Source organism: Apus apus, chromosome 1 (assembly GCF_020740795.1).
Source record: "Apus apus isolate bApuApu2 chromosome 1, bApuApu2.pri.cur, whole genome shotgun sequence".
NCBI classification, from domain to species: Eukaryota; Metazoa; Chordata; class Aves; order Apodiformes; family Apodidae; genus Apus; species Apus apus.
Window position 1 is genome coordinate 127001211 of NC_067282.1, and position 24431 is coordinate 127025641.

Genomic DNA, 24431 nt, shown 5'->3' on the forward strand with positions numbered 1-24431 from the left:
GGGGAGGCGGGAACCACCCGCCGCCGCCGCCGCCGCCGCCGCCGCGGTGCTCGGCTCCGCTGCGGGACCCGCCGCGACCCCCTGCCCGCCCGCCCGCAGGTGAGGGAGGAGGAGGAGGAGGAGGAGGATGCCCCTCCCGCTCCGCGCGGCGGGGGAAGCGGCGCCGGGGCTCGTGTTTTGCCCCGGGGTTTTGGAGCTTTCCTGGGCGGGTGAGGGGAGGGGAGGGGATCTTGCAGGCCTTGCCCTCCCGCCGCCAGCCTCCCTTCCGCTTTCCTTTCAGTAGCGGGAGCAAGTGCTTCCCGCAGGCTTCTCCCGGCGGGTGGCGGGGCGGAGGGCACCAGCGCCGGCCTCGGAAGGGGGGGTCTGGCCATCTCTGGTGGGGCCGGGCGGCTGCTCGGCTGCGCTGGCCTCAGAGACAAGTTGTTAATTATTCTTGTGAAGCGGTTTGTGACTGACTCGTTGAATCCGTTTCCAACCTGCAGATTTGTTCACCAAAAAAAAAAAACCGCCAAAAAACACGAACAGCAAACCCAGCCTCTAAGCTGGTCCCATGAATGTTGCATTGGAAACACACTTTTTCTTTCATTTTATGCATATCTTCTCCTTTAAACAGTGTTTTTTAGCACTGGGGAGATTTTAACTGGAGTAATGTGTACGGCTTTGCAGGTAATGTTCATAAAGGAGGGATGTAAATTAACAGAGGGAAAAATATGTGTGCTCCCAGCCTGTGTTTTCATCCTGTAGGCAGTTCTCTTGCTTTTCTTTTGGCTTATTGTAATTGTATTCTTTAGAAATAACGACTGCTTCTTGTAAAGCAGGCTACAAAATGAGGAAGTAAGCTTTTTCCAAAAATCATCGCAAGCTTCGCTCCTTCCCCCAAGTCTACCACCTGCAGAAAGGAGGAAATAAAATCCCAGTGAAATAAAATCCCAGTGCAGTGAAGGGTTTCAGATTTTGGGACATGCATGTCAGCAGTTACAGTGTGTCAGTTAAAGTTTGCTATTTAGGATAATTCCTTATGTACTGATTCTGCCTTTAAGTCAGGAGGCTTGTACTGTAATTTGTAAGACTAAATACCCAAATTCAATTACAGTTTGGAAGCATTCATTCTTTTGGAAACTCTTCTCAGTGCTTCAGTTCTGACCTTTATATTTGGAAGTCAAAATTGAGTATTGGTGAAAAATTTTAGAAAGCGTTAATTGTTTTTAGTTAGCATTTTTTATTTACAGTTTTACAAGAATGTAACTCGCTATTTTCATTGCTAATGCAGAAAATCAACCCAAGAATATGAAGCCTAATAAAGGAAAGACCTGCACTAGGGAACAAGACTTCGTTTACAATTTCAATGCTGGAAATCAACATTTAGTGCTCACTGTGCCTCTCAGCTTCCCTGTACAAGAGAATATTAGTCATTTGCATGGACGTCTAATGCTTCTGCACAATCTGCCGTGCTTTATAGAAGATGGTAAGGATTGATTTCTTAAATTAGTGTCATATGTCTGTGTCCATAAGTGTCTTGCAACCTGCTTTGAGAGACCAACAAAAAAGGTATTTACTAGAATGGTCTTGAAAAAATTGATTTTAAAACAGCAAAACATTCAAGAAAATTATTGTCAGTACTAGCAAGTAAGGTGCCCAAGTAACAGGTTTTCAGAAGAAACTGTTATTTGTATGTTTACCAGGTGAGTATTGATACTTCTGGTGATACGTTTTGTTGATGGACTATTCCCTTCTTGTTATAATAGACCTGAAGCAATCTCTTACTAAGTTCATAGAAGAGGAAACTATAAAAGATTATGACAGAGAAGATGAAATAGCTCTGGAAGCAGTGAAATCAGGACAAGTAGACATTAACCAGCTGGCAGATACTTGGGCTAAAGCCTATAAAGAGGTAAGATTAAGGCTGAAAAGTTAATATTTAGGACATGCTTTGTGAGAGTGTGTGTGCATGTACAGACATTGTCACATCTGTGAAGATGCAAAATTATACAGAAATTAACTTTTACTGATAAATTCGTACAGTTTTTTCTTTTCATCTGAAAGTAATCGCTAAGTCTTCATCCTACAAGTTCTCAGGCAGGTTTTTCCTGAATAAAGTCAAAAGATAAAAAATTGAGAGGTGAATAGTTGGTGATATTATAACAAAAATAGACCTAAGGGTTATAGTGCATTAAAACCAAAGCAAGAGATAGTAAAGTGGTACTCCTATCCTAAATCTCAAAAATAGCAATGGAGACTCCTAAGAGAAAGTATATAGTTGGAAGAGGCTTTTGGGCTCATTTTTGGAATTCATGTGATGATTTTTCATTATTTAGTGTGATAAGGCTCTAGCTGGAGTAATGCATGCAGTTTTGCATGTGATCTTCAAAATAGAGGAATGTAAAAGAACTGGAAGAGTCCTAGCAAAGAGGAGAAAAATAATGACAGGAGAAAAATAATTTGAGGAAGAGGTTATAGGAATCTTTAGGCCATTATTTCTTCAGTTGAAACTATATTTCTTAAATCTGTGTTACTTGTTAAATTCTGGTGATGTCAGAGATTAGTCCTTTCTAGCAAAACTTTATTTGCTTAGCTGGTGCTTTGGGCCCTATCTAAAATTCATCAATTTCAAGTATTATTATGGATACTGTTCTACTGAAGTTGGTGATGGCTGAAAACTGGTAATTCCTCATTACAGGCAAAACCTTAATGTTTCTGCTTTTCTTGCTTTGAAAGAGAAGGAATATGGGAAGACAAAAAATGTTAAGCAGAATACAGAAAGCTCAAATTAGGAAAGATAAGTCATGTATGTTGAAGCAACAGTGTGCATGCCTACTTGAGTTTGCCCCACCGTTGTGAGGGATCTTTATATGTCCTAAAAGGTACAATATGCTTTAAAATCTCTTACAATTTTTAGACAATGTTAGAATATGCAAAACCTGAAGAAACCAGCTGGGATGAAGATTTTGCTGATGTTTATCATGATCTGATACATTCTTCAGCTTCTGAAATGTTGTTAAACCTGGAACACAATTATTTTGTTAGTATCTCAGAATTAATAAGTGAAAGAGATGTGGAACTGAAAAAACTACGGGAAAGGTATTCCCTGTTTTTTTGTTTTTCTCTTCTGTTGTATCAAATAGGGGGTCATAGGCCTGGGTGTCTGCAACTTGTAAGGCAGTGTATAGACTTGTATCTGTCTCTGTAAGCCCTATTTTAGTTTTGTATTTCCTTTTTTAAAGTTATATAGTACTTAGCTTATATTATTGGGGTCAACTGTTGTATATTCTCCTTAGTTACTGAAAATAATAAAAGCTAAGGCCATTAAAGTAATATAGGGTTTGGTTTCCATTGTTCTATCCACACTGTAAGTGGTATAGCAACCTAAAGTGCTTGGGATATCCAGAAAATAAAGTACATGTGCGTACCATGTTTTGCCTTTGTTATAATGTATTTTTAATGAAAAATTGGAAGGTCCACCAGGTGAGATGATGAGCAAAAGACTTGAACCAACTTAAAAATTTGGGGTTAAGTGTTGCCAATAATATGTTAAAACTTTTTGCTGTTTATTGACCCTTCTCAAGTATGCATGTATAAGAAAGCACTTAATCCTACAATCAAGAAGCTCCATCTGTTGGTGGCAGCTGAGACTATCCCAGATGAGCACAGGTGTTGTTTTGGTTGCACAGGAGGTGACTTGGAATCACTGACCCTCACCTCTGACTTGTTTTGTGAATATTCATTGCTAAGTCTGTGCTAGGGTAAATTGATTCCTTGCTGAAGAAAGGGCTGAATGTGAATGACTACCTGAACCCAGGGGTTAAGACAACTAAGGAGGGACAAGGTATTGGATGAACTGGTGGTAGCAGGACAGACTTTCAACTCCAGGTCCCCTTGTTGAATGTCGTTTGAGCTGGAAGCTCATCTAGCTCTTAAAAATAGATGTGTTTAGCCTACCCTGGTGTTTACCTGTCCGCATCATCTGTGGTTGGGGCAGGAGGAAAGCAAGGGATGGGAGTAGGTCCATTTCAAAAACTTGTAGTGACAAGTGGAGTGCTGTATTAGAGTATCTGGAGATACTGTCATACCTTCTTTTGAACATCTGTGAAGGTGGACTTTAAATGTATGAATTCCAATTCTGAAACGAGGAGATGAACAAATAAGGAGTGACATGTCTTTCAGTGATGTGTTCATTTGTCTCTCTGCTTGTGACAAGCATTGACCAGCTGACTGATACAACTGACTATTGTATCAGTATCAACAGCAATGAGTGTTCTGCCAGTTTGTTTGAAGTGTTGCTTCCTGTGAATCTACATTTGCTTCTCTTTCAGACAAGGAGCAGAAATGGATAAGGTGATGCAGGAGCTAGGGAAATCACTAACAGACCAAGATGTGAATTCATTAGCGGCTCAGCATTTTGAATCTCAGCAGGTAAACAAAGAGCAATGAACTAGAATACATTGTGCAAATAATTGTCTTAAAACCTAAGACACTAAAATTATCACTGTTGTCTTGTTAGGATTTGGAAAACAAATGGACCAATGAATTAAAACAGTCTACTGCTATCCAGAAGCAGGAATATCAGGAGTGGGTGATAAAGCTTCATCAGGACCTAAAGAATCCCAACAGCAGCTCAGTCAGGTATTTCATTCTTCTGTGATGCTTGCTTCCATCTTTAATAGTTCAAAGGACTTTCTTTTATATAATCTTTATTTCAGGTTAACCATTTATATAGGATAATCAAAGAGAAACAAATGCAAATCATTGTAATTAAATATTTACACTTTTAGGAGTTTCTTTGTTGTGTAATTAACCTTTCAGTACCAGAAAGTATTCTAATGCACTAACCTGCAACTTCAGCTGAGTGGAGTTTCCTTCTATTCTGCTTTTATTTACAATGTTTATCTTTAGCAGTATTTTACAAGGCTCTCTGTTACCACTTAAGGATATTCTGCTGAATAATTGTAGCTTAACAAATGGTAACAGTATCACAATTTTAAAATAATAAGCTTGTTTGTTTTATGTGTATGTCACTGGACAGTTAAAAAAAGAAAGCATTTTTTTACTGTGAATGCTTGTGGTGAGAGATGAATGAAAAGCTTCTGATTGAGGAAACAGCAGGGAATTCAGCATTTGTGACTTGGGGAGATCCTTATTCTTTATCATTAGTAACCATCACCTTTTCTATTAATAAGAAACAAGAAGGAGTAAAACCTGATGCTTTCTAATGCCTCGTGTCAGTAGAAGAGACTGTCTGAGTAGATTTAGGTGGATGCAGTAAGGAATTTATGGGAAACACAACACCTATGAACAAAGTGGATGCCAGTGGTAACAGGAGATAGGCATGGATCAAAATGAATCAAACACTTCATCATTTTCTCTTTAGTGTTTCCTTTTGGGATAAGGAAACCAAGTGTATGGGACATGAGAGAAGAGAGAGAGGAGGGGAATTATGCTGGAAGGTGATACTGTAGGTTTAGATTTCTCACTGCTTTCTTCAGGGTTTTGTTGTCTGTGAATTTATGTTTTGGAAGCCTTTTACAGTTTTCAGGTTAGTCGCAGGGTGTCCTAGGACTGCACACCTCACAGGCAAGCTAGCCTCTTTCTAACCTAGGGACCACATAAAATATGTTTGCAGTAGTGACGGTCTGCTCAAGCTCTAAGCCCAATCCTAAATATTTTTCTATATAATTTTCATGTTAGCTTTGTTATTTATTTCCATGAGGCTTTAAAGATAGTGAAAATACAAATGCTATTGATACTTATCACAGAATCCTAGAATGCCAAGTTGGAAGAGCCCTCAGGGATCATCTGGTCCAACCTTTCTTATCACTCTGAACCTCTTATGTTCTGGCCTTGTACTACTGTAAAGTAAGACCAAGGTGTGAAGTTGCTTACTGCTGAAAACTAGAAGAAATGGACTGCTAGAGGTCCAGAGGCAAGTACCTCTTAGGGAGAGTAAGGGTGCTTTGGCTTCATAATCTTGGATGCTTATAACAGATGTGAAGCAATAGTATTTTAATAATTGCTCACATACACTAGCAGAAAGTGTAATATCTTTGCCTGGGTTTAGTCCCGAAAACTACAAGTCCCTACTGGATTTGAAAAGAGTGCATAGGTAGTCTATAGTAGGGCAACTGAAGCTTAAAGAGAGAGAGAGAAAAAAAATTGTTACACACAGATAGACAAAGGGTATGTATAGACACACACATATATATCTTTATGCATCTAGTTGCTTATGTGTGTGTGTATATTTTATTAACGGTATATCTCAGTTCTGCCTAATCACTAGGCATTTGCAATTAGTGGAATTACTTGTAAGTTTATAAAACAATCCTTTGGAAAACACCTTTGAAGATTAGGCACTTTGAAAACAAAGGAACTTTTCATGCACAAACATCCATACTGTAAGTGGCATAGGAACCTAAAGTGCTTGGGATACCTAGACAATAAAGTTTATGTGCGTACCATGTTTTGCCTTTGTTATAATGTATTTTTAATGAAAAACTGGAAGTTCCACCGGGTGAGATGATGAGCAAAAGACTCAAACCAACTTAAGATCAGAAACTACTGAATTTGAAATTTAGGGAAGTCTATGTGGGATCCTGTTACCGAGTAAGCTAGAGTAGCTGCAGGTGGCTGCTTTGTCCACAAGAGGGAACACGTAGAATGCAGAGGTTTGTATTTCTTTTTGTGATGAAATAGGTTCATTTTCTTTCATGTAGCAGAACATGCTTTCACTTATTGTCAGAGAGTAGAATTTAGGAAAGAAATTAAAACTGATCTCTAAAATCTTTTCTGCTAGTTTGAACACTGGAGCATTTGATTTCGCTTTTTTTAGCCTCCCATTTTGTCTGTGGAAAACAGAAATGTTTTGTCTAGTAAATTCATAAATAGAGTTTTGGCTATTTTGAGAAGAATTAATATTTTTTTATTTTTCTCCTGTGTTCTTATGTTATAACTAGGTATTGTGATTTATTTTTATTTCTCAATCTCATAATGCTTTACAAATGAGCTAGGTATCAAATCTAGCAGTGTCTAACAGTGGAGTCTACTCTTCCTGCTGGTGTGCACCTGGAGTATTGCATGCCAGTAAGGCAAAACTTCAGGTGAGTGTAGTTAATTCAAAGGGATTTAGTCTCTTGGTTTCCACAGACTAACTGCAAAAACTTTGGTTAGCTTTGACAAAATATTACTTGAACAAAAATTAGGATAAAATTTTCAGTATGTTTCTCACTATTTTAGTGATGAAATTAAGGTTCAGCCCAGCCAACTGAGAGAATCTGTAGAAGGACATGGAAGAATTTATGAAGAGCAAAGGCTGTTAGAAGAAAGTTTTACTATTCACTTGGGTAAGTAAGGTAAACTGACACAGAAACCAAACATAGTAACAGATGGTACTATATAACCTATTTAAGCTATGTGTTATTTGCAGTATTAACTTGTCAATGTTTATAATATATACAGTTTGTAATTGTTTCTCATTTACTCTTTACATAATGTAAGAGAAGTACACTATGGTATAAACTGTATTAAACAGTATCTACCTACCTGGAAAATATTTAATGGAAACCATACTAGAAGCAAGTTTTTATCCACTCTTGCAAGGTGTCTATGGTAGAAAAGCACACTAACATCAAAACACATAGCAGTTAAAAATTATATTTTAACTTTTCTTATCTTTGATAAGAAAATGTGGGTATTGGATTCAATTCCCACAATAGAGTAACAGAAAAATAGGTGCTTAAAACTTCTTATTTATGCAGTAGAGACTTCTTATATGCTCTGTTTTGACTGCATTAGTATTTAATCCATAGCCTTATCATAAGGAACAAGGGTCATATCAGGTATGGATGAGCCTTGCTTTGTGACATAATGTGAAAATATTGTGGGTTTTACTCTTTACTTTGTAAATTGCTGCTGTCTGTGTAAAACTGAACACATGATTAAGAACCTCCTTTGGGTATTTCTTCCATGAAACATAGGGGAGCACCCTTGCATTTTAATAATACTCTTTAAGTTTCCTATTTTACTGTATGTATTAAAATAATTTACATTCTGTACAGGAGCTCAGTTGAAGACCATGCATAACTTGAGACTACTGAGAGCTGATATGCTGGATTTCTGTAAACATAAGCGCAATCATCGAAGTGGAGTAAAACTTCACAGACTTCAGACTGCCATGTCTCTCTATTCAGCTTCTCTCTGTGGCCTGGTTTTATTGGTAGATAATCGTATCAGTTCATATAGTGGCATCAAAAGAGGTGAGTCCTTTGACGGGATGTACTGTGTCAGTGAAAACAAATGCCTCTTAAAAACTTGCTGTCTTCTCTCATAAAAAAAATTCACTTTAAAATTAAAATTTACTGAAGACCCTAATATTTTCGACATGGTATTGCGAAAGAGTAACAAATGTAAAAAGAGATGTGGATGAGGATGGGGGACAGACGTAAGTTCTGTTACCATGTTATCTCTTCTCTGTTGTACATTTTGTGTTTGAGTAAGGAACACGTTAGAGTGAACACTTCAGTATTGATTTCCCTGCCTTAGACTGGCTTCTTATCAGTAGAGGATTCTGACTCCTATAGCTTAGCATACTGAAACCGGTTGGCAAAGATGAAAATGAAATATGGTAAGATTTTAAATTGAGAAGCAAATGTATAAAAATACCATATACTTTAGATATCCAGTGCTCTATGAATTCCATTAAAAAATAACAGTAGGAATATTACTTACCTACTTGTATCAAAGTTAACCAATTAAATGTGTTCATTCTTGTTCCAGTTGTGGTCACTGAGGCTTTTTCTGAACCACATTATTGACTTTCCCACCTTCATCTTACATTTGAAATTTCTTTTTAACCAGAACTGCTGTTACTTGTCATTATTATGGTGTGCTGTAAACAAACAAACAAACAATCCAAACTTTGGTGGTTGATATTCTCTGAAAACAGTGTGTGGAATCAGGCTTGTAGCAAGAAGGAGAGAGAAGTGTACCAGTAAAAATTGCTGTTGCATTTGTGCTGTTTATGGTTTCCAGGTTATTTAATTCTGACTGTATTATTTCATACTTGTACTCATTTTTCAGATACTTTTTAAACTGCTTAAATACCTAAATTAGTAACAATAAGCAAAGATTTATTCTTATACTAAATCTTAAATGATAAGAGAAGACAGACATTTAAGTAATACTGTCCAATACAATACTGCATCTTCTAGCTAGCAATTAGATCTTCCAGCCACAAGGGAAAATAAGGGATTGTGAAATATAATCCTCTCTATTTTTTTATTTCTTTGAGTTCCAAAGGGACAGCAGTGTGTCCAACAGTACCCTGGCTTGTATCAGGAATGGTGTGGCCGGCAGGACTAGAGAAGTGATTGTGATCCTGTGCTTGGCACTTGTGAGGCGGCACCTGAATATTGTGTTCAGTTTTGGGCCCCACACCACAAGAAAGACATTGAGGTGCTGGAGCAAGTCCAGAGAAGGGCAATGAAGTTGGTGAAGGGTCTAGAGAAGTTTTACAAGTTGCAGCTGAGGGAGCACTCTGAAGTGGAGGAGGCTGAAGGGAGACCTCTACAGCTACCTGAGAGGAAGTTGTAGTGAGGTGGGGGTTAGTCTCTTCTCCCCAGTAACAAGCAACAGGACAAGAGGAAGTCATACAATCAGAATGGTTTGGGGTGGAAAAGACCTTCTAAGGTCCTTTCAATGAACTCTTTAATGAACTCTTCCAAGGAGAGGGCATCCACAACTTCCCTGGGCAGCCTGTTCCAGTGTCTCACCATCTTCACAGTTAAGAATTTCTACCTAATAGCTTATATAAATCTACCCTCTTCCAGTTTAAAGCCATTATCCCTTGTCCTCTTGCTATGTGCCCTTGTAAAAAGTCTCTCTCCAGCTTTCCTATAGGCCCCTTGAAGTACTTGAAGGCCGCTGTGAGATCTGCCTGAAGCCTTCTCTTCTCCAGGCTGAGCAATCCCAACTCTCTCAGCCTGTCTCCATAGGAGAGGTGCTCCAGCCCTCTGATCATCTTTGTAGCCCTTCTCTAGACTGTCTCGAACAGCTCCATGTCCTTCCTATGTTGGGGGCTCCAGAGCTGGATGCAATACTCCAGGTAGAATCTCACAAGAACAGAGTAGAGGGGTGGACCTGCTGGCCACACTTCTTTTGATGCAGCTTTTGTTAACCCCCTGGCATCGGCTCACAACAGCAGCCCAGGACACAGTTGGCTTTCTGGGCTGCAGAAGTGCACATTCTGGCTCATGCTGAGTTTTTCGTCAGCCAACACCCCCAAATCCTTTTCCGCAGGGTTGTTTTTGATGCATTCTCCGCCCAACCTGTGTTTGTGCTGGGGACTGCCCCAACCCAGGTCTTACTGAATTTAATGAGGTTGGCATTTGCCCACAGTTTGAAGCCTGTCAAGTTCTCTCTGGATGGCATCCCTCCCTTCCAGCGTGTTGACCTCACCACACAAGTGGTGCAAGAGGATGCACTTGACCCCACTATCCATGTTGCCAGCAAAGATGTTAAACAGCACCAGTTCCTTATCCTCGAATTCTTTAAACATCAAGTGATCCATCCATCGAATCTCTTATCTTTCCAATTTAGGGACCAGGATATTGTGCAGGACAGCATTGAACGCTTTGCGCAAGGCCAGGTAGATGATGTCAGTTGTCTGACAAATCTCCTTGCCCACCAATGCTGTGACCCCATTGTAGAAGGCCACTGCGTTTGTCTGGCACGATTTGCCCTCTGTGAAGCCATGCTGGTTGCCACCAACTACCTCTGCCTTTTCCATGTGCCTTAGCAGAGCCTTCAGGAGGATCTGCTCCATGATCTTGCTAGGCACAGAGGTGAGTCTGACTAGCCTGTATTTCCCCAGGGTCTTTCTTTTTTTCCTTCTTGAAAATGGTGGTTGTTTTCCATTCTCCAGTCAGTGGGAGCTTCATTGGACTGCCATGTCTTTTCAAATATGATGGAAAGTGGCTTTGCAACTTCATCTCCCAGTTCCCTCAGGAGCTGCAGATGGATCTCATCAGGTCCCATGGATTTGTGCACTTTCAGGTTCTTTAGAAGTCTCGAACCTGCCCTTCTCCTCCAGTGGGTGGATCATTCTTCTCCCTGTCCTAGACTTTACCTTCTGCAACCTGGGTGGTGTGGCCAGAGCCCTTACCAGTGAAGACTGAAGGGAAAAAAAGTATTTGAGCACCTCAGCCTTCTCCATATCCTGCATGACCAGGTCTCCTGTTTCCTTCTGGAGAGAGCCCATGTTTTCCGTAGTCTTCTTTTCATCACAGACGTTCCTGTAGAAGCTTTTCTTGTTACCCTTGATGTCCGTGGCCCGATTTAATCTGGGTGTTGGTTCTCCTAATGTGATCCCTGGCTTTTTGGACATCTTTGTACTTCTACCAGGCTACCTGTTCTTGCTTCTACCCTCTGAAGACTTTCTTTTTACATCTGAGTGTGTCTAGGAGCTCCTTGTTCATCCATAGGCCTTCTAGCATTCTTGCCTGCCTTATTTTGAAGGTTTTTTATCTGAGTGTCTTTGTTTGAACAGAACAGCACTCCAAGTTGATTATTTTTTTTCCCCCAATTGATTTCTTTCAGAAAATATTTTATCTCTGCCTTAATTTTTTGGAACTTAAAGAGCAGTACAGTAAGACTTTGTCTGGTTTTGAGGGGTCTTGCATGAGCAGTAGAATTATGTAATGTTGCTAAGCACAGCCTTATGATATGAGTTTTAATGTGTTATGGGGTTTTTTTCCTAGATTTTGCAACTGTTTGCCAAGAATGCACTGATTTCCATTTTCCTGGAATTCAAGAACAGCTTGGAATTGTCCAGAAGGTTGTACTGAAGGCCAGAGCACAGTGTAGCAGTAAGTCGAAAAGACATCATGGTCAGTGACAACCAAAATTGCTTTCCTTGAAATAGAATAATGGGCAGCTGAATGTTTATGGTTTATGGGCAAGTTAATTTCACTTTGCTTCAGTTATCTGATCTATAAAATGGAATGTTCTAGTTTATCAATAAACTCTGAGAAGTCTACATTAAATTCTTTCTTCACAGACAGCATGTTCACATGATGTCTTTGCTGCCATAACAGACATACCTTACTACAAAAAAAAAGTGTGAATCCTTCAGTTCTGTTCACGCTTTGACAACACGGGGCTGTGTGTGGGGCCGTTGTGCTTTCCTCTGCAGTTTAAACTGCCTGTAGCAACACAGACTTGACTTTTTAATTTCTATTTAAATGTAAAGCTTTAAAAATTGTGGAAGAGGATTTACAACTTTTTCCCTTCCTTATAAGTGAACACTAAAAACTGAAAAATAAATAGACTAAGTCTGTCCAAATCCTTGTGAATGGCTTACTTTGCAGTTAGATTTACAAATGAGTGTGGAATTTTCTGACCACATGTTAAGGCAGCACTTGCACATCATGAAACTTTGTTTTCTTTGCAGAGAACTACATATGTGGTTTAAATACGTCAGTAACATGAATAGATTCATAAGAGTACGTGGAGAAACAAGTTTTCTTAGGAATCTGTGTATTGCTGTAGTCTTGAAAGTACTGAAAGCTCTTTTTATACTGCTGATTTATGTAAATATTAAAAAAAAATCTTGTAATACTAGGAAGAAATTTGTTTTGAATAGCTACATTATTTAAAAAGCAATCACAAGGTACTACATAGTTGTGGGGGCAATTTGGAAAGTTTAGTAGTATGTTTTAGAATATTGTGTTTTCTTTTGTCCAAATGAAGAGGTATCATAGGATGATTAAATAAGAAAGCTAAGGATTTACTGCTTAGGTGTAGTGACTACTGTATGGGATCCTGCTCTTAGCGGAGGCTTTGGACTAGATAATCTTCAGGGGTCCAACCCTGACCGCTCTGTGACTCTGTGATGTGAGATGGGATTCAGTTCAGTGTCTACTGAAGACAGTAAAAACACTTCCTGTCAATCTCCCTGCTTTTTGGGGACTTGATGATAAAAATTACATTATCTCAGTACATCAAACATTCACACCAAAGCATAATTAATAGATGATATGTTTAATATCCTTGCTATGCATTTCTATACAGAAAACAAAAGTAGCGGAAATGAAGATAAATTAAAGAATATTGAACGAAACCAGTCAAATATTTTGCCAGGTGAGTTCTGTTGCATTTTCCACTCTTCTTAAAGCAAATTGTGTTTTATAGATACACATTTTTAGCTCTACAGTCAAAGATAAATTATAAAGTAACCTCAAGTTGACCTCAATCAGAGGAGAAGGATGTTCTTGTGGCTACAGCAGAGAACTGGGTGTCAGGACATCTGGTTTCTATTCCCAGCTTTGCCACTGCATCATGTGACTTGGGCAAATCACTTTAAGTCCTCTATGCCTAAAATTTCTTTTTTGAATTTGAGGGTGAAAAAAGACCTCTGAGCATCTTGGGGAAAAGATGAAATTTAAATACTAGCAAGTAATTTTATTTTTGGAAATAATTATATATATGTCACTGTTGTGATATGGTAAAGCATTTTGAAGTGTATTTTTTAACTTTGAGAATGTACAAGTCCATTTCTCTCAAAGAGGAAGCATCTTCTGTATATGTTGTGAATTTTAGTAAGGAAAACTTACGTGGAATTTGAAGAGGAATACACAGTTAGAGGAATGAGGAGTTAAATCCATACAACCCATGGTTGAATAAATTGTTTTCATGATTGTCTTAGTTCTTGCTAGTATAAGTGGATTATAAATCAACGTGGGTCCTGAACAGGTAAATCCAGGTGAATCTTGCTGCAGTGGCTTGTGTATTACTGCTCTTAGTCAGTGTTGAGGATTACTAGCTCCTTATCAGTCACCAGAAAGGAATACATACCTGTTCTTCAGCTGTCCCAGTACAAAGGTAGTATCTTAAATTAAATGACCAGTAGATTTAAGTAGATTTAAAGAAAGATGCCTACCTGTTACTGAAACAGCAGGGGTATTGCATATCTGCTTTTCTGTTGACTCTACTATAGACTTTTGATCTCCAGCAGAAAGATAAGATGGAGTGACATGCATTTCACTGTTCCTTGCTCTTTCTCTACCTTTGGTAATTAATACCAAGTCTAAAAATACCCTCAACAAGATATCTTGTTAACTTTTGAAAACAGCTCCGTAACTTATCTTCCCATTACTATGAATGATTTTAAATTTTAATGATCACTGAAACCTTTGTTTTCCAGTACATATCTCAGTTGTTATGTAACCCACTATCTCTTTCCACAGGCTTTTTGAATTCTTTATTTTAACCCATCCATTTTTGGTCTTTCTGCCTCCCACATCTGTCTGCAATTCAGTGCTTACATTATATGTTTTGAGTATTACACCTCCTCTGTGTTTGTTTTTCTGTTTCATGCTATGTATAGATCATATCCGCCTGTGTTGGCACTGCTACTTCTTACTACACCAGGTGTCTGTGATGCCAGTGAAACCCATCAAAGCAGGGAAGTGTGTGTAGGATGAATGTAGAACAATGATACTCCAAGAGATTTTAGATCAGTTGGTTTCTAACTTTTTTAATCTCTTTATGTTTGTGTTCTGATCTCTGTTGTATATTTGTATTTGCTTTTTGTCTTTACTGACCCTGACCGCTACCTTGGTATCTTGCCTTCTTGTTTTTTATTACTCTGTAGGAGAATTCTATATTACACGCCATTCAAATCTTTCTGAAATTCATGTTGCTTTTCACCTCTGTGTGGATGACAATGTACGATCTGGTAACATAACTGCTCGGGATCCTGCAATCATGGGACTCAGAAACATTCTCAAAGTTTGCTGCACACACGACATTACTACCATTAGCATTCCTCTTCTATTGGTGCACGATATGTCAGAGGTAAGTAAATATAAAGGTTTGTTTTGGTTTTGTCTTCTAGGATGCAAGAAAAATTATTTTTGCAAAGGTTGTGTTTCATGCTGGTTTAAGCCAAATGAGACAGTTTATCCTAACCACATACTCCTACCACATCGTTGTGCTCTCTGCCCATGCAGGGGGCTTGGAACTAGATGATCTTTAAGGTCCCTTCCAAATCAATCCATTCTATGATTTCTATATCACGACCCAAATTAAGGAACTGAAGCAGTTAAAAACATTTCAGCCAGCTGAATCACTTTGACTTTTTATTCTTACCTTGCATTTTGGAGACTTCACTTCCTTGAGCCACCTCATTGCGCAGTTGCACAATTGTTAATGAAAGATGGGACTACATGCCTGGAAGTCTTCTACCAACGGCTCTTTGTGTAGAAGCTATGCCTTCAGAGTTGCTGGTGTGATAGTGATACCAGATGCCCAGTTTTAACTGTTCCTAGTTAGAAAACCTTAAAATGTAAGTTGTATGAACAGCAAAACTAGCAAAGCTTGGGTTAGAGTTCTGTATCCCTAAACATCACCAAACCACACACAGCAGCAACCAGATTTCACCATTGTTCTAAACTGTCTCCTTCTTTGCTTAATCACTTGCATCCATAGTATCTGTCCCTGTTTTCCTATCTAAGGCCCCCAAATACCAGCTGGACAAGAAGCGGCATATTGTTGAGCCTCTTTGTAGATACAAGTGTGCTTTCTTACTCTGCTGAGCTGTTATGTTCTCTTCTTCCATGGGACACTAATGTGTAGAGCTGTTTTTTTGCTCCACTGGAAGTTTTCCAGGTGTGTAGTAATCTAGTATTGTTGACAACCTCTTTCATCTGTCACATCTGCCTCACAGGAGACTAGGAGAGAAGAAAAATGTGGTGGGGAGCCAGGGAGAGCAGCAGAACAGGCAGTACAGCCATTTGCCACACCTCCTTAAGAGGTGGAAAGTCTATAAAGAAATGAGAAAAATAAGGTAAAGCTGCCATTACTGATGCTCTTGCATGGATTATTATAGCCTGTTGTGTTTTTAAAAAAATCCCTTGGATCTTTCTTTTTAAAATTTCACTACTGCCTTCCCTTCTTTGAAAGACAAAGGCTCAGCAGTGGTTTACCTTTAACAGTGACTTTTTTTCTAACAATTTGATTGGAACACTGTAACATTGGCCCCCTTTTTGCAAGATCAGAGTCCATTGTGAAAGTGCAAGCAATGCAAAAGTTAAAAATATCCAATAATAAAGGTTCTGAAATACATATTTTCATACATAAAAGAAGACTTTTAGGAACAGATTGTATTATTTCTGAATTTTTTCATATCTGGCATTTGACTTTTTTTGGGCACAAACGCAAGTAATCAACTTGCAGGACAGCAGCCTGGGTTACTCATGGGACCTAGTTACTGTGTTTCATAAATGTATTGATATTTTTTCTTAATCAAGTTGCCATCTGACTATATATATATTTTTTTAATTAAACCATGTTAGTTTTAGTTTTTATTTGCTTATCTGTATTTTAAAATACAAATAAATAGAAGACCAAGTGTGCAACGTGCTTGGAGAGCGTTGTTACTTGTATGCATGAAACTGAAGAATTACCTTCTTGTGTAGAGCTGGGTTCTTAAAAGGTCCTGGTAAAACAATTGACCTTTTATATTAAGCTTTCAGTCTTTGCAGAATAAGCAGAAAGGGACCTATGTGATTAAGTGTATGTTTAGCCAAAACTGCATTGTGTGAATTGCATTAGCAGCATTGCTTATTACAGTGCTTTGCAGCTGGCTGACCTCATTTGAAACACACAGATATCTAACTTGTTGTTGAGGGAAGAGTGAATAATAAGAGATCGCTGAAAGTTAACCTGAACTTAGTGCCTTCAGCAGCCCCAGTTTTGAATCTGCGTTTACCACCTACATAAAAACATTTTTGTAAAGTGGTTAACCAGGAGCACAGCTGCAGAGTTGTTTGCTTGCTTCACTGTGACAGGCATTCATCATGAGTTTTCTCCGTGCTTTTCCCAAAGGTTTCTTCTTTTATGGACGGAAGAATTGTGTTTATAACCTCACAGAAGTAATCAGTGTAGGGATCTCAATGAACCCATGACATTTTGTTATTATTGGACCTTCATATAAAGATAATTTCACTTTTTTTCTAAGAAAGAAAATAGGAATTATGTTTTCCTTAGTTTTTCTTATGACAAGAACAACAAGAACAGATTTCTCTGTAGTTATTGTTAAGTTAATCCAAAGAAAGTTGGTTTGGTATTTGAAAAATGCAAACGCAGACAAGTTCAAATTCAGGACAACTGAGACATTACTGTCTGATCACTGTTCTAAATCTAATACAAACTGATATCTAATCTGGGGAATGAAAAGGCTTCAATAGCATGGTGTCACTAAAAATGCTAGACTTGGCACACTTCCTTGGCATTTTCAACATAGGAAACACTGCTGCTCTCCACACAGCAACACTAAGAAAAATGTTACTCTTCAGGGATCTCAGACACCTGTCTATTATGTAAGTTAAGACAAAATAATGTTTTGAAAAAAGGTAGAAATGAAGAAAGTAAAAATTTCATAACAAATGTTTATGCATATAGAGAAATTATTGATGGGGTGGTTATCCTCAAATATTTTTCCTCCCAGTTTCCTGCCTTTAATATATAGCTGCTCATACAGTGTTTGGGATGTGCACAGAGATGCTTTGAGTAAACATCTTGATCATTCTTAACTTACTAATACTAACCATGGAAATTTGGTTTGATATCTTGTTCCCACCAGACATTTATGGATTTCAGAGTTTTCATTACCTGGTTATGACATCGTTCTGTAAAAGGTGCAAGCCCTTAGTTTTCTAAAAGTGGCAGCCCCATGTGTAGTGAGTCTGTCACAAATTTGTTTGAATAAAACGGTTTGCAGCATATTTTTCTAATCAGAGAGATTGGTGTGTTTTGGGTTTTTTTTAATAAGCAGAAGACATATGAATTTGACAACAAATAACTGCATCTTTAGAAGTAAGTGTGGTCTCTGCTGGTGAACAAAACCCGAAGTCCCAGGTGGTTTTTTACTTGCTTGAATGCTATTAACCAAAACTTACTATAGGAGAGGAGCTGTTTGCCTGTGTATTTATACTGCACTGTATTTTGAATTGATACTTACCTGATCCATCATCTTTTCCACAACTGCTACTTAATTTGAATATAGAGAAAAATCCTAATTATAATTGAATCGCTAGTGCATCTTATTCAGTTCTTGTGGCTTGCACACAGTGACATTCTGGATTCAACCTGTTATTTCCCTGAGTGCCCACAAGATTTAACATTTATGTTCCTCTGAAGTAGTCCAAGGAATAGTGTCATATCCTGCTGTTTGAATCAGTCCTTTTAAAGCTTATTTCCCATTATTGATTATGTAAGGTATTCCTGAGTTACTTTCAGAGCAACAGGACATTTTTTTTTAGACACTCATTTTTTACCTAAGTGAACACAGTGATCAGAACTAAAAATAAGCACCTATATTACTTGTGACAGAAAGCACACATAGGCAGATAAATTGTAACAGGCCAAGTATTTCTTCCAAAAAGCTTACAAAGGGGAAAGAAAAAAGTCCAGCATTGTTCTGAGTAATGTGTTGTAGACCCTAAAAGCATCGTCTATTGATGCAGTTACTTACATCATGGAAGAAAGTTTTCTGAAAAAGTAATTTCTATCTTATGCTGGTTTTAACACATTATGTATTTTGGGGATAGCAGGAGATACTCCAACCTAAGTAGGAACTTTGGCTTTCACTAGTTGTTTAGTGCAGCCACACCCAGCATACGGCTTCGGTGTTATCAGTTGGCATTCTTAGATAACCTTGTTTCTCATTTAATTAATTCTGAAAGTAAGATCTTTGAAAATGACAGATTGCACAGTGTTTGGCATTGCAAAATAAAGGCTGGCTTTACTGAATAGAAAACTATGTAAAGTGTAAATTTGGAAAGGCACATAGAATGATACATTTGTTTCTGCGTGTGTATTCCTGTAATCAGACTAGGAGGTGCTTGTTTTAATGTTGAAGAGTATATCAGAACAAATAGGTACTGTTTCCTTTCTGAGAAGTGTTTACAGTGACAGTCATTCTGTCTCTGACTAGAAATATCCACTTTGTAGTGTACAACTGAAGAATGTTTAATGTACTAAAGCATTTAAACTGTTACTTAAATTATTTAGACAAGTGCTTGTAGCCATGTTTAATATATCTGTGGTTTTCATATGCCACCTTGGTGTTTAACTTTAGGTAAGAATTTGTTACCTGTTTACATATGTAAACTCCTCCATCAGATGAAGATGGATTTTCTTTCTTTTGACTCTTAACACAAAGGCATCTTGAGGGGTGAAGGGCTTCTTCCAGTTCCAGTATTGGAAAGATTTTACTGCAGGTGGTGGATACGCTGATAAAACTTTACCCGAATCATCATGAACGCCTAAGAATCATCAGCTGCTTCTTCTATAACGTGGCCAGGAGCCTAACTGTGGCTACCTGAAGCACAAATCCGACAGTTACCCACTGAATATTATATGTTTTTCTGAAGCTCCACAGGGGAATTAAACAGACCCGTGTCCAATTAAATTAACAGAGTTGTCAACAGTATTTTTATTCAACATCTCAGCTTAAAAATTATATATTGTTTTGCCACTGGACTCTCCTACCAATAAGTTGCAGTGCTTTTATGGTCACCTATAAGGTACATACCACCTGCTAGATTTACTCTGGAAAACTGAATCCCTCTTCATGGCCTTTAATGTTGCTTGAATACCTGATGGGAAAATGTGGTTCTATGGCAAAAATGCATTATTTTTAGTAAATTCCTTGCTGCTCTTGTTGGTTAGATCCATTGGGCATTGAGGCTTTTCATTTACTAATTTTTAGGAAATGACCATTCCATGGTGCTTGAAGAGGGCAGAGCTTGTTTTCAAGTGCATCAAAGGTATGTTAGTGAATGCTGCAGATGTTTTCTTTATGTTGACTTTGAGATCCAGCCTTAGCTCAGGCTGTATATTTTCACCTATACAGATGTTTTTCAATGATTCGTTGTTTGCTAAAACATACACTTATACTATCACTTGAAAATTCTTGACTGTTGTACCAGGAAATAGTCTCGCACACAGAATGGAGACGAAAATGTTATGAAATTATGTTTACAACTTAAATGTAGAAGAAAAAGCCTTTATTGCTGCTTTGAGCAATCTCTGAAGAAGGGCAAGAGCTGGTGGTTCTTTACAGTATGATTTCCACTGTATTTTGTATTTTGATTGCCTCAAGCAATGAGGACTCCCCACATGTTTCCAAGACTAGTTTATACACTAATTCATCTCTTCTGCAAAGTCATGATGACTCAGCTTGGTTTTCCGTCTTCCAAGTGATATTATTTACATCATCCTTGTGTGTTGCACTTAAGTACTTGAACCAGTTATTTAGAGTATTTAAAATGTTAGTAGTGCTAATGTTCTTACTATTACCTGCTCAAGGAACCTCTTCCTATTATGACCTTTAGTAATTCAGTGTGGAATACCATCCACATAGCCACTTCTATTAAAGAGTTATTTTTTGAGTACCTTTATTTGCCACTAACATGTTCCTGTGGCCCTTGTGGTTCATTTCTGTGGAAATACTAGCATAGAAATGCCATAGTCTAACTTGAGCAATAAAGGAGTACTTAACTTTTTCCATGTAAGTCCAGGTAGTTTCTCTCACTGCCAGACTGTCCGTGTACTTTTGGCAGTGAGCTTGTACTCTTTCACATGGAAGTGATCAGATCAGAGCTGAAGGAAGGAGCTATTTCTCAATGAAAAAAGCAAGCCATTGAAAGGACTCGTGCATATCTGGAGAAACCTCTCACTTCGGCTGGCTAGCTCTCTGCTGTACAATAGGAGTAATATTCTGCTCTTCAAGGGTATATTGATTTTCTCCATGCCTTCTCATTAGATTTTCCAGTTAAAGCAGATTTCAGTCAGGAGTTTGGCCAAGTCTGATTAAATGTGATTAATGACATCCCTAGTTAAGGCAGCTAAAATCCTACTGGTGTATGAAAACTCCCTCACTGCTTGATAATGGTATAATTAATGGGGGAGATTGCATATGTAATGCTTATAGTATGAGTGCTGCTTTCTAGGTTTCATGATGGAGATGGCCTCATGGGATGGAGGAATTTCTCGGACTGTACAATTCTTGGTACCACAGGTAGGTTAAACCAAATTCCTATTCAACGTAAGACTGTTGGAACAAGAAATTAAATGTCAGCAGATCTAGTTTTGATTTCTTTGCTATGTCCTGTTCTTTTTGTATGAGCTTAACTTAATCACTGTGGCTTTGGTCACTTGCCTATAGAACAGGAAAAAGAAGGGTTTATATTTTTTTATATCCTGTAGTATCTTCTGAGGATGCTGAAATTTAAAATTGGGAAGTTCACCTTTACAAACAGTGAATTCATCGCCTTTGAAAAAGATACTTTTTATGCTATTATTTGCTCTGAAGAAATGGGCTAACCTTGCATTACTTAAGTTCAGGCCTTTATTGGTCATATTGTCTAACAATATGCACTGAGTTCAGTCATGCTTCCACATTAACTCATGACTCTAGGTAATTGAAATTAGTGGTAATAAAGATTCTGAAATTACTGAATTTGGAGTTCTAGCTTATCTTCAGAAATAGGGTATTTTCTGAAAGTGACTAGCACTAAGTGTTATTTGTTCTAAAAAGTGGTACTGGAAGTAATACAAAAAATCAGTCGTATTAGGAAAGAAATTCCATGTATTTCTTGACAAAGTAGTAAACAGCTGAGCAAGGAGAAAGCCAAGAATTAACTAAGTAGTGAAGCTGAATGTAATTCAGGAATTCAGTGAGCAGGAGTCCTGTAGATAAGAAACAGCACTGTCCTGCTTGTCCTAGGCAGAAATAATCCATTACTGGAACAAGAAGTCTACTGGGAAAAGATGATGTAACAAATATACAAACAGTATTTTTAGGTCAGTCTTTTCCTTTTGATTAAATTAAATAGAACTTTAACATATAGTCGGAAAATAACAGTTCTCTTAAATGTCAAGAAACAAAAGTGAGAGAGACTTATTTATTCCAAACTACAGAAAAAAGTCAAAGCTTACTGGTGTATTTTTTAAACTTTTTTTTTCCTAGACAATTTCTGAGGAAATGTTTTACCAACTGAGTAATATGCTTCCACAAATCTTCAGAGTATCCTCTACTTTGACTCTGACCTCTAAGCACTGAATTTTGTGAAGCATTAAGATGTATTCTGTTGATAAAGGAGGAGATTACAGAGATTCTGGAATGGAGTGTCTCTTCTGAGAGATGATGACCACGAAGTGGTATTTGTTGCAGTTTCAAGACCTATGTTGTCCTAATAAAATATAAATGCTGTCTGTACTTGGGTGTTAGTTGATTTTTGTATCTTGCTTTCAGTTTCAGCAGATTATTAAAGTTGAATTCCTCAGCTTTATCTGAAAGAGATTCAGTGTGACTTACTGTATGTAATCTACAGAAATATATGTGATTCTCATACTTAAGTAGAGCTTACAGTAGGAAAAGGATCTTCTGGGTGGGCTTCAGGTTGTTGAGTTCCAAAAATGTATTCTGAATTTGCTCAGTGATGTTTAAAAAAATATCAGTAATGTCAGCTTTCTTCTTAGGATAATTTTGACGTAACTAGTCACAGTTGTCTTTCCAGGGTCACAGGGATCACAAAATAAAATGTATTACTGCTTCCCTTTACCATTTTACTGTTACAAAATGAAAGACATGAAACAAGCATTTAACCTGCTGCATTTTGTAAATCAAGGAAATGTTTAAAACAAACCCAACAAATTAATATCCCTGCGACAATAATAAGAAATTTTAATTGCTTTTTCTTTTCTTTTTTTTTTTTTTTTTTTACTATGTAACTTTTCCCTTTATTTCAAGATTTCATATTGACAAGTCTATCACATGACCAACTTAATAAGAACAAGATAGTGTTCTGGACTCTGTACAGGTATGTTTTACTGCTTATTGATTATTGTTTTATGATTAAACAGTCTAATTGGGAATGCTGGAGAGACATCTCAGGATGCAGCTATGAAATTTCTTGAGATAAATTTGAATCCAGTCTGGAAAAAAAAAAAAAGCCCCCTGCCTCCTGGCGATGCCAGTGGAGGGGAAGTTGGGAACTGTTTTCCTCCCATCTTGGACGGTCAAGCTTTTTGAACTGAGCTATGGGCCCAGGTGACTGGAAGCAATTCTTCAGCGCAGACACTGGCCACAGGGAAACTGGAATTCCCGGGGCTGTCCGAAGAGTCAGGCTCACAGTAAAGCAGCTGGAGTGGTAGAGGTCCCAAGTAGGTTCCTGAAGTCCACAGTTCTGTTACATAGGAAGCAAAGGGATCCTGGGAGAGCTGGCTTTGAATCTGACATCTCTATGTATTGCTGAAATCCTGCACTTGAAGTCTGGAGATCCTGGAAACCAACTAAGAAACAAATTTTTTTTGTGTGTGTGTGTGCTTTTTAAAAAAATAACTTTAGTTATTAGTATTATTATTATCATAATTGAGTTTGATGCATGTGAAGATTGCAAAGATCTGTTCTGGGGAAACTGTGCAATTTTAAATTCTCATAGCCAAAGGAGTATCTGTCAGCTTGGGATATTTATAAAGCCACCATGCAATTAACAAACTCGGCTTAGTATTTTTATTGAGTCCTGTGTGCTGTACAGAAGCCATCTAAGTGAACCAGCAAATGTCTATTGCTGAACTGTCAAATGGCTTCATTTCCTCTGCCAGCAACTTCTAAAGAAGAATCATGCAACTAATGTCACCTAAGTTGGTGTTCTAGAAAAGAAGGATCATCTAGAAGAAGCTGGATTAATCCTGTTAGAGCTCATTTTACATGGCTGTCCTTAAGCTGAAATCAAACTCTGGTCCCAGAAAAGCTAGTGATCTAACCACTGTTCTGTTTGTGAAAGGTGCAGTAGCAGAAGTATTCCTTTTTATAAGTTGTGTGACTTATCTGTGTTTTGAAAGGGTCTGTTACATACTCGCTATTTTATTTTTTTTTCTGCAGGCAGTACATCTACCAGGAGTAACCAGTGGAACATTAAAAATTCTGAAGCAAATAATCTTGCCTCTTACACTTTCAGATTCCTTGTTAATAAAAAATATGCAGCAGGTGTCCCTGATTATACCAGGGAGGTTGAAATCTAGTGACCTTTAAGGTCTCTTCCAACCTTAACCTGTAGTGGTGAGGTTTTGGAAAATTAAGGTGGTTGGAATGTCATGGGAAAACTATTAGTTCTGCTTAAAATTGTACTTAAGCCTGGCCCTTGTGAATGCTGAATTGGCCTGCCAAGCTGAATCTTTCTGGGATGGACTCTTGATATAACATCTATTATTGCCATTTTCCATATCTATTCCCAAGGAAGTAGTACTAATAGCAGATTTTTAGCTGTCTTCGTCAAAAAACAGAATACAGGGATGGGGTGACCTAAAGTGTACGTTCTGTTTGATATGTGCCCTGGCAACTGTACAGAACAGTGGAATACAGACTGCAATTTATG

General features: G+C 38.0%; 1 protein-coding gene across 2 annotated transcripts; it reads left to right on the forward strand.

The window, feature by feature from the left end:
- The first annotated feature begins 23 nt into the window (after positions 1 to 23).
- On the forward strand, positions 24 to 22929 carry C1H12orf4 (chromosome 1 C12orf4 homolog). 2 transcript variants are annotated; one of them, XM_051608080.1, is made up of 14 exons: positions 24 to 99; positions 1271 to 1465; positions 1746 to 1891; positions 2897 to 3078; positions 4311 to 4410; positions 4499 to 4620; positions 7225 to 7331; positions 8046 to 8243; positions 11745 to 11873; positions 13057 to 13125; positions 14639 to 14841; positions 19760 to 19817; positions 21003 to 21070; positions 22022 to 22929. In XM_051608080.1, the coding sequence occupies exons 2-14, from the start codon at positions 1288 to 1290 to the stop codon at positions 22112 to 22114; spliced, it is 1653 nt and encodes a 550-aa protein (XP_051464040.1). In that variant the 5' UTR covers positions 24 to 99; positions 1271 to 1287; the 3' UTR covers positions 22115 to 22929. The 2 variants fall into 2 exon arrangements, with proteins under 2 accessions (XP_051464040.1, XP_051464041.1); XM_051608081.1 differs by having other exon boundaries at positions 11745 to 11852.
- The last annotated feature ends 1502 nt before the right edge of the window (positions 22930 to 24431 follow it).

Coding starts and splice junctions, on each gene's coding strand:
- C1H12orf4 (XM_051608080.1), top strand. CDS start 1,288: ATGAAGCCTAATAAAGGAAAGACCTGCACTAGGGAACAAGACTTCGTT. Junction 3,079..4,310: donor CTGAAAAAACTACGGGAAAG/GTATTCCCTGTT, acceptor CTTCTCTTTCAG/ACAAGGAGCAGAAATGGATA. Junction 19,818..21,002: donor TGTTTTCAAGTGCATCAAAG/GTATGTTAGTGA, acceptor GCTGCTTTCTAG/GTTTCATGATGGAGATGGCC.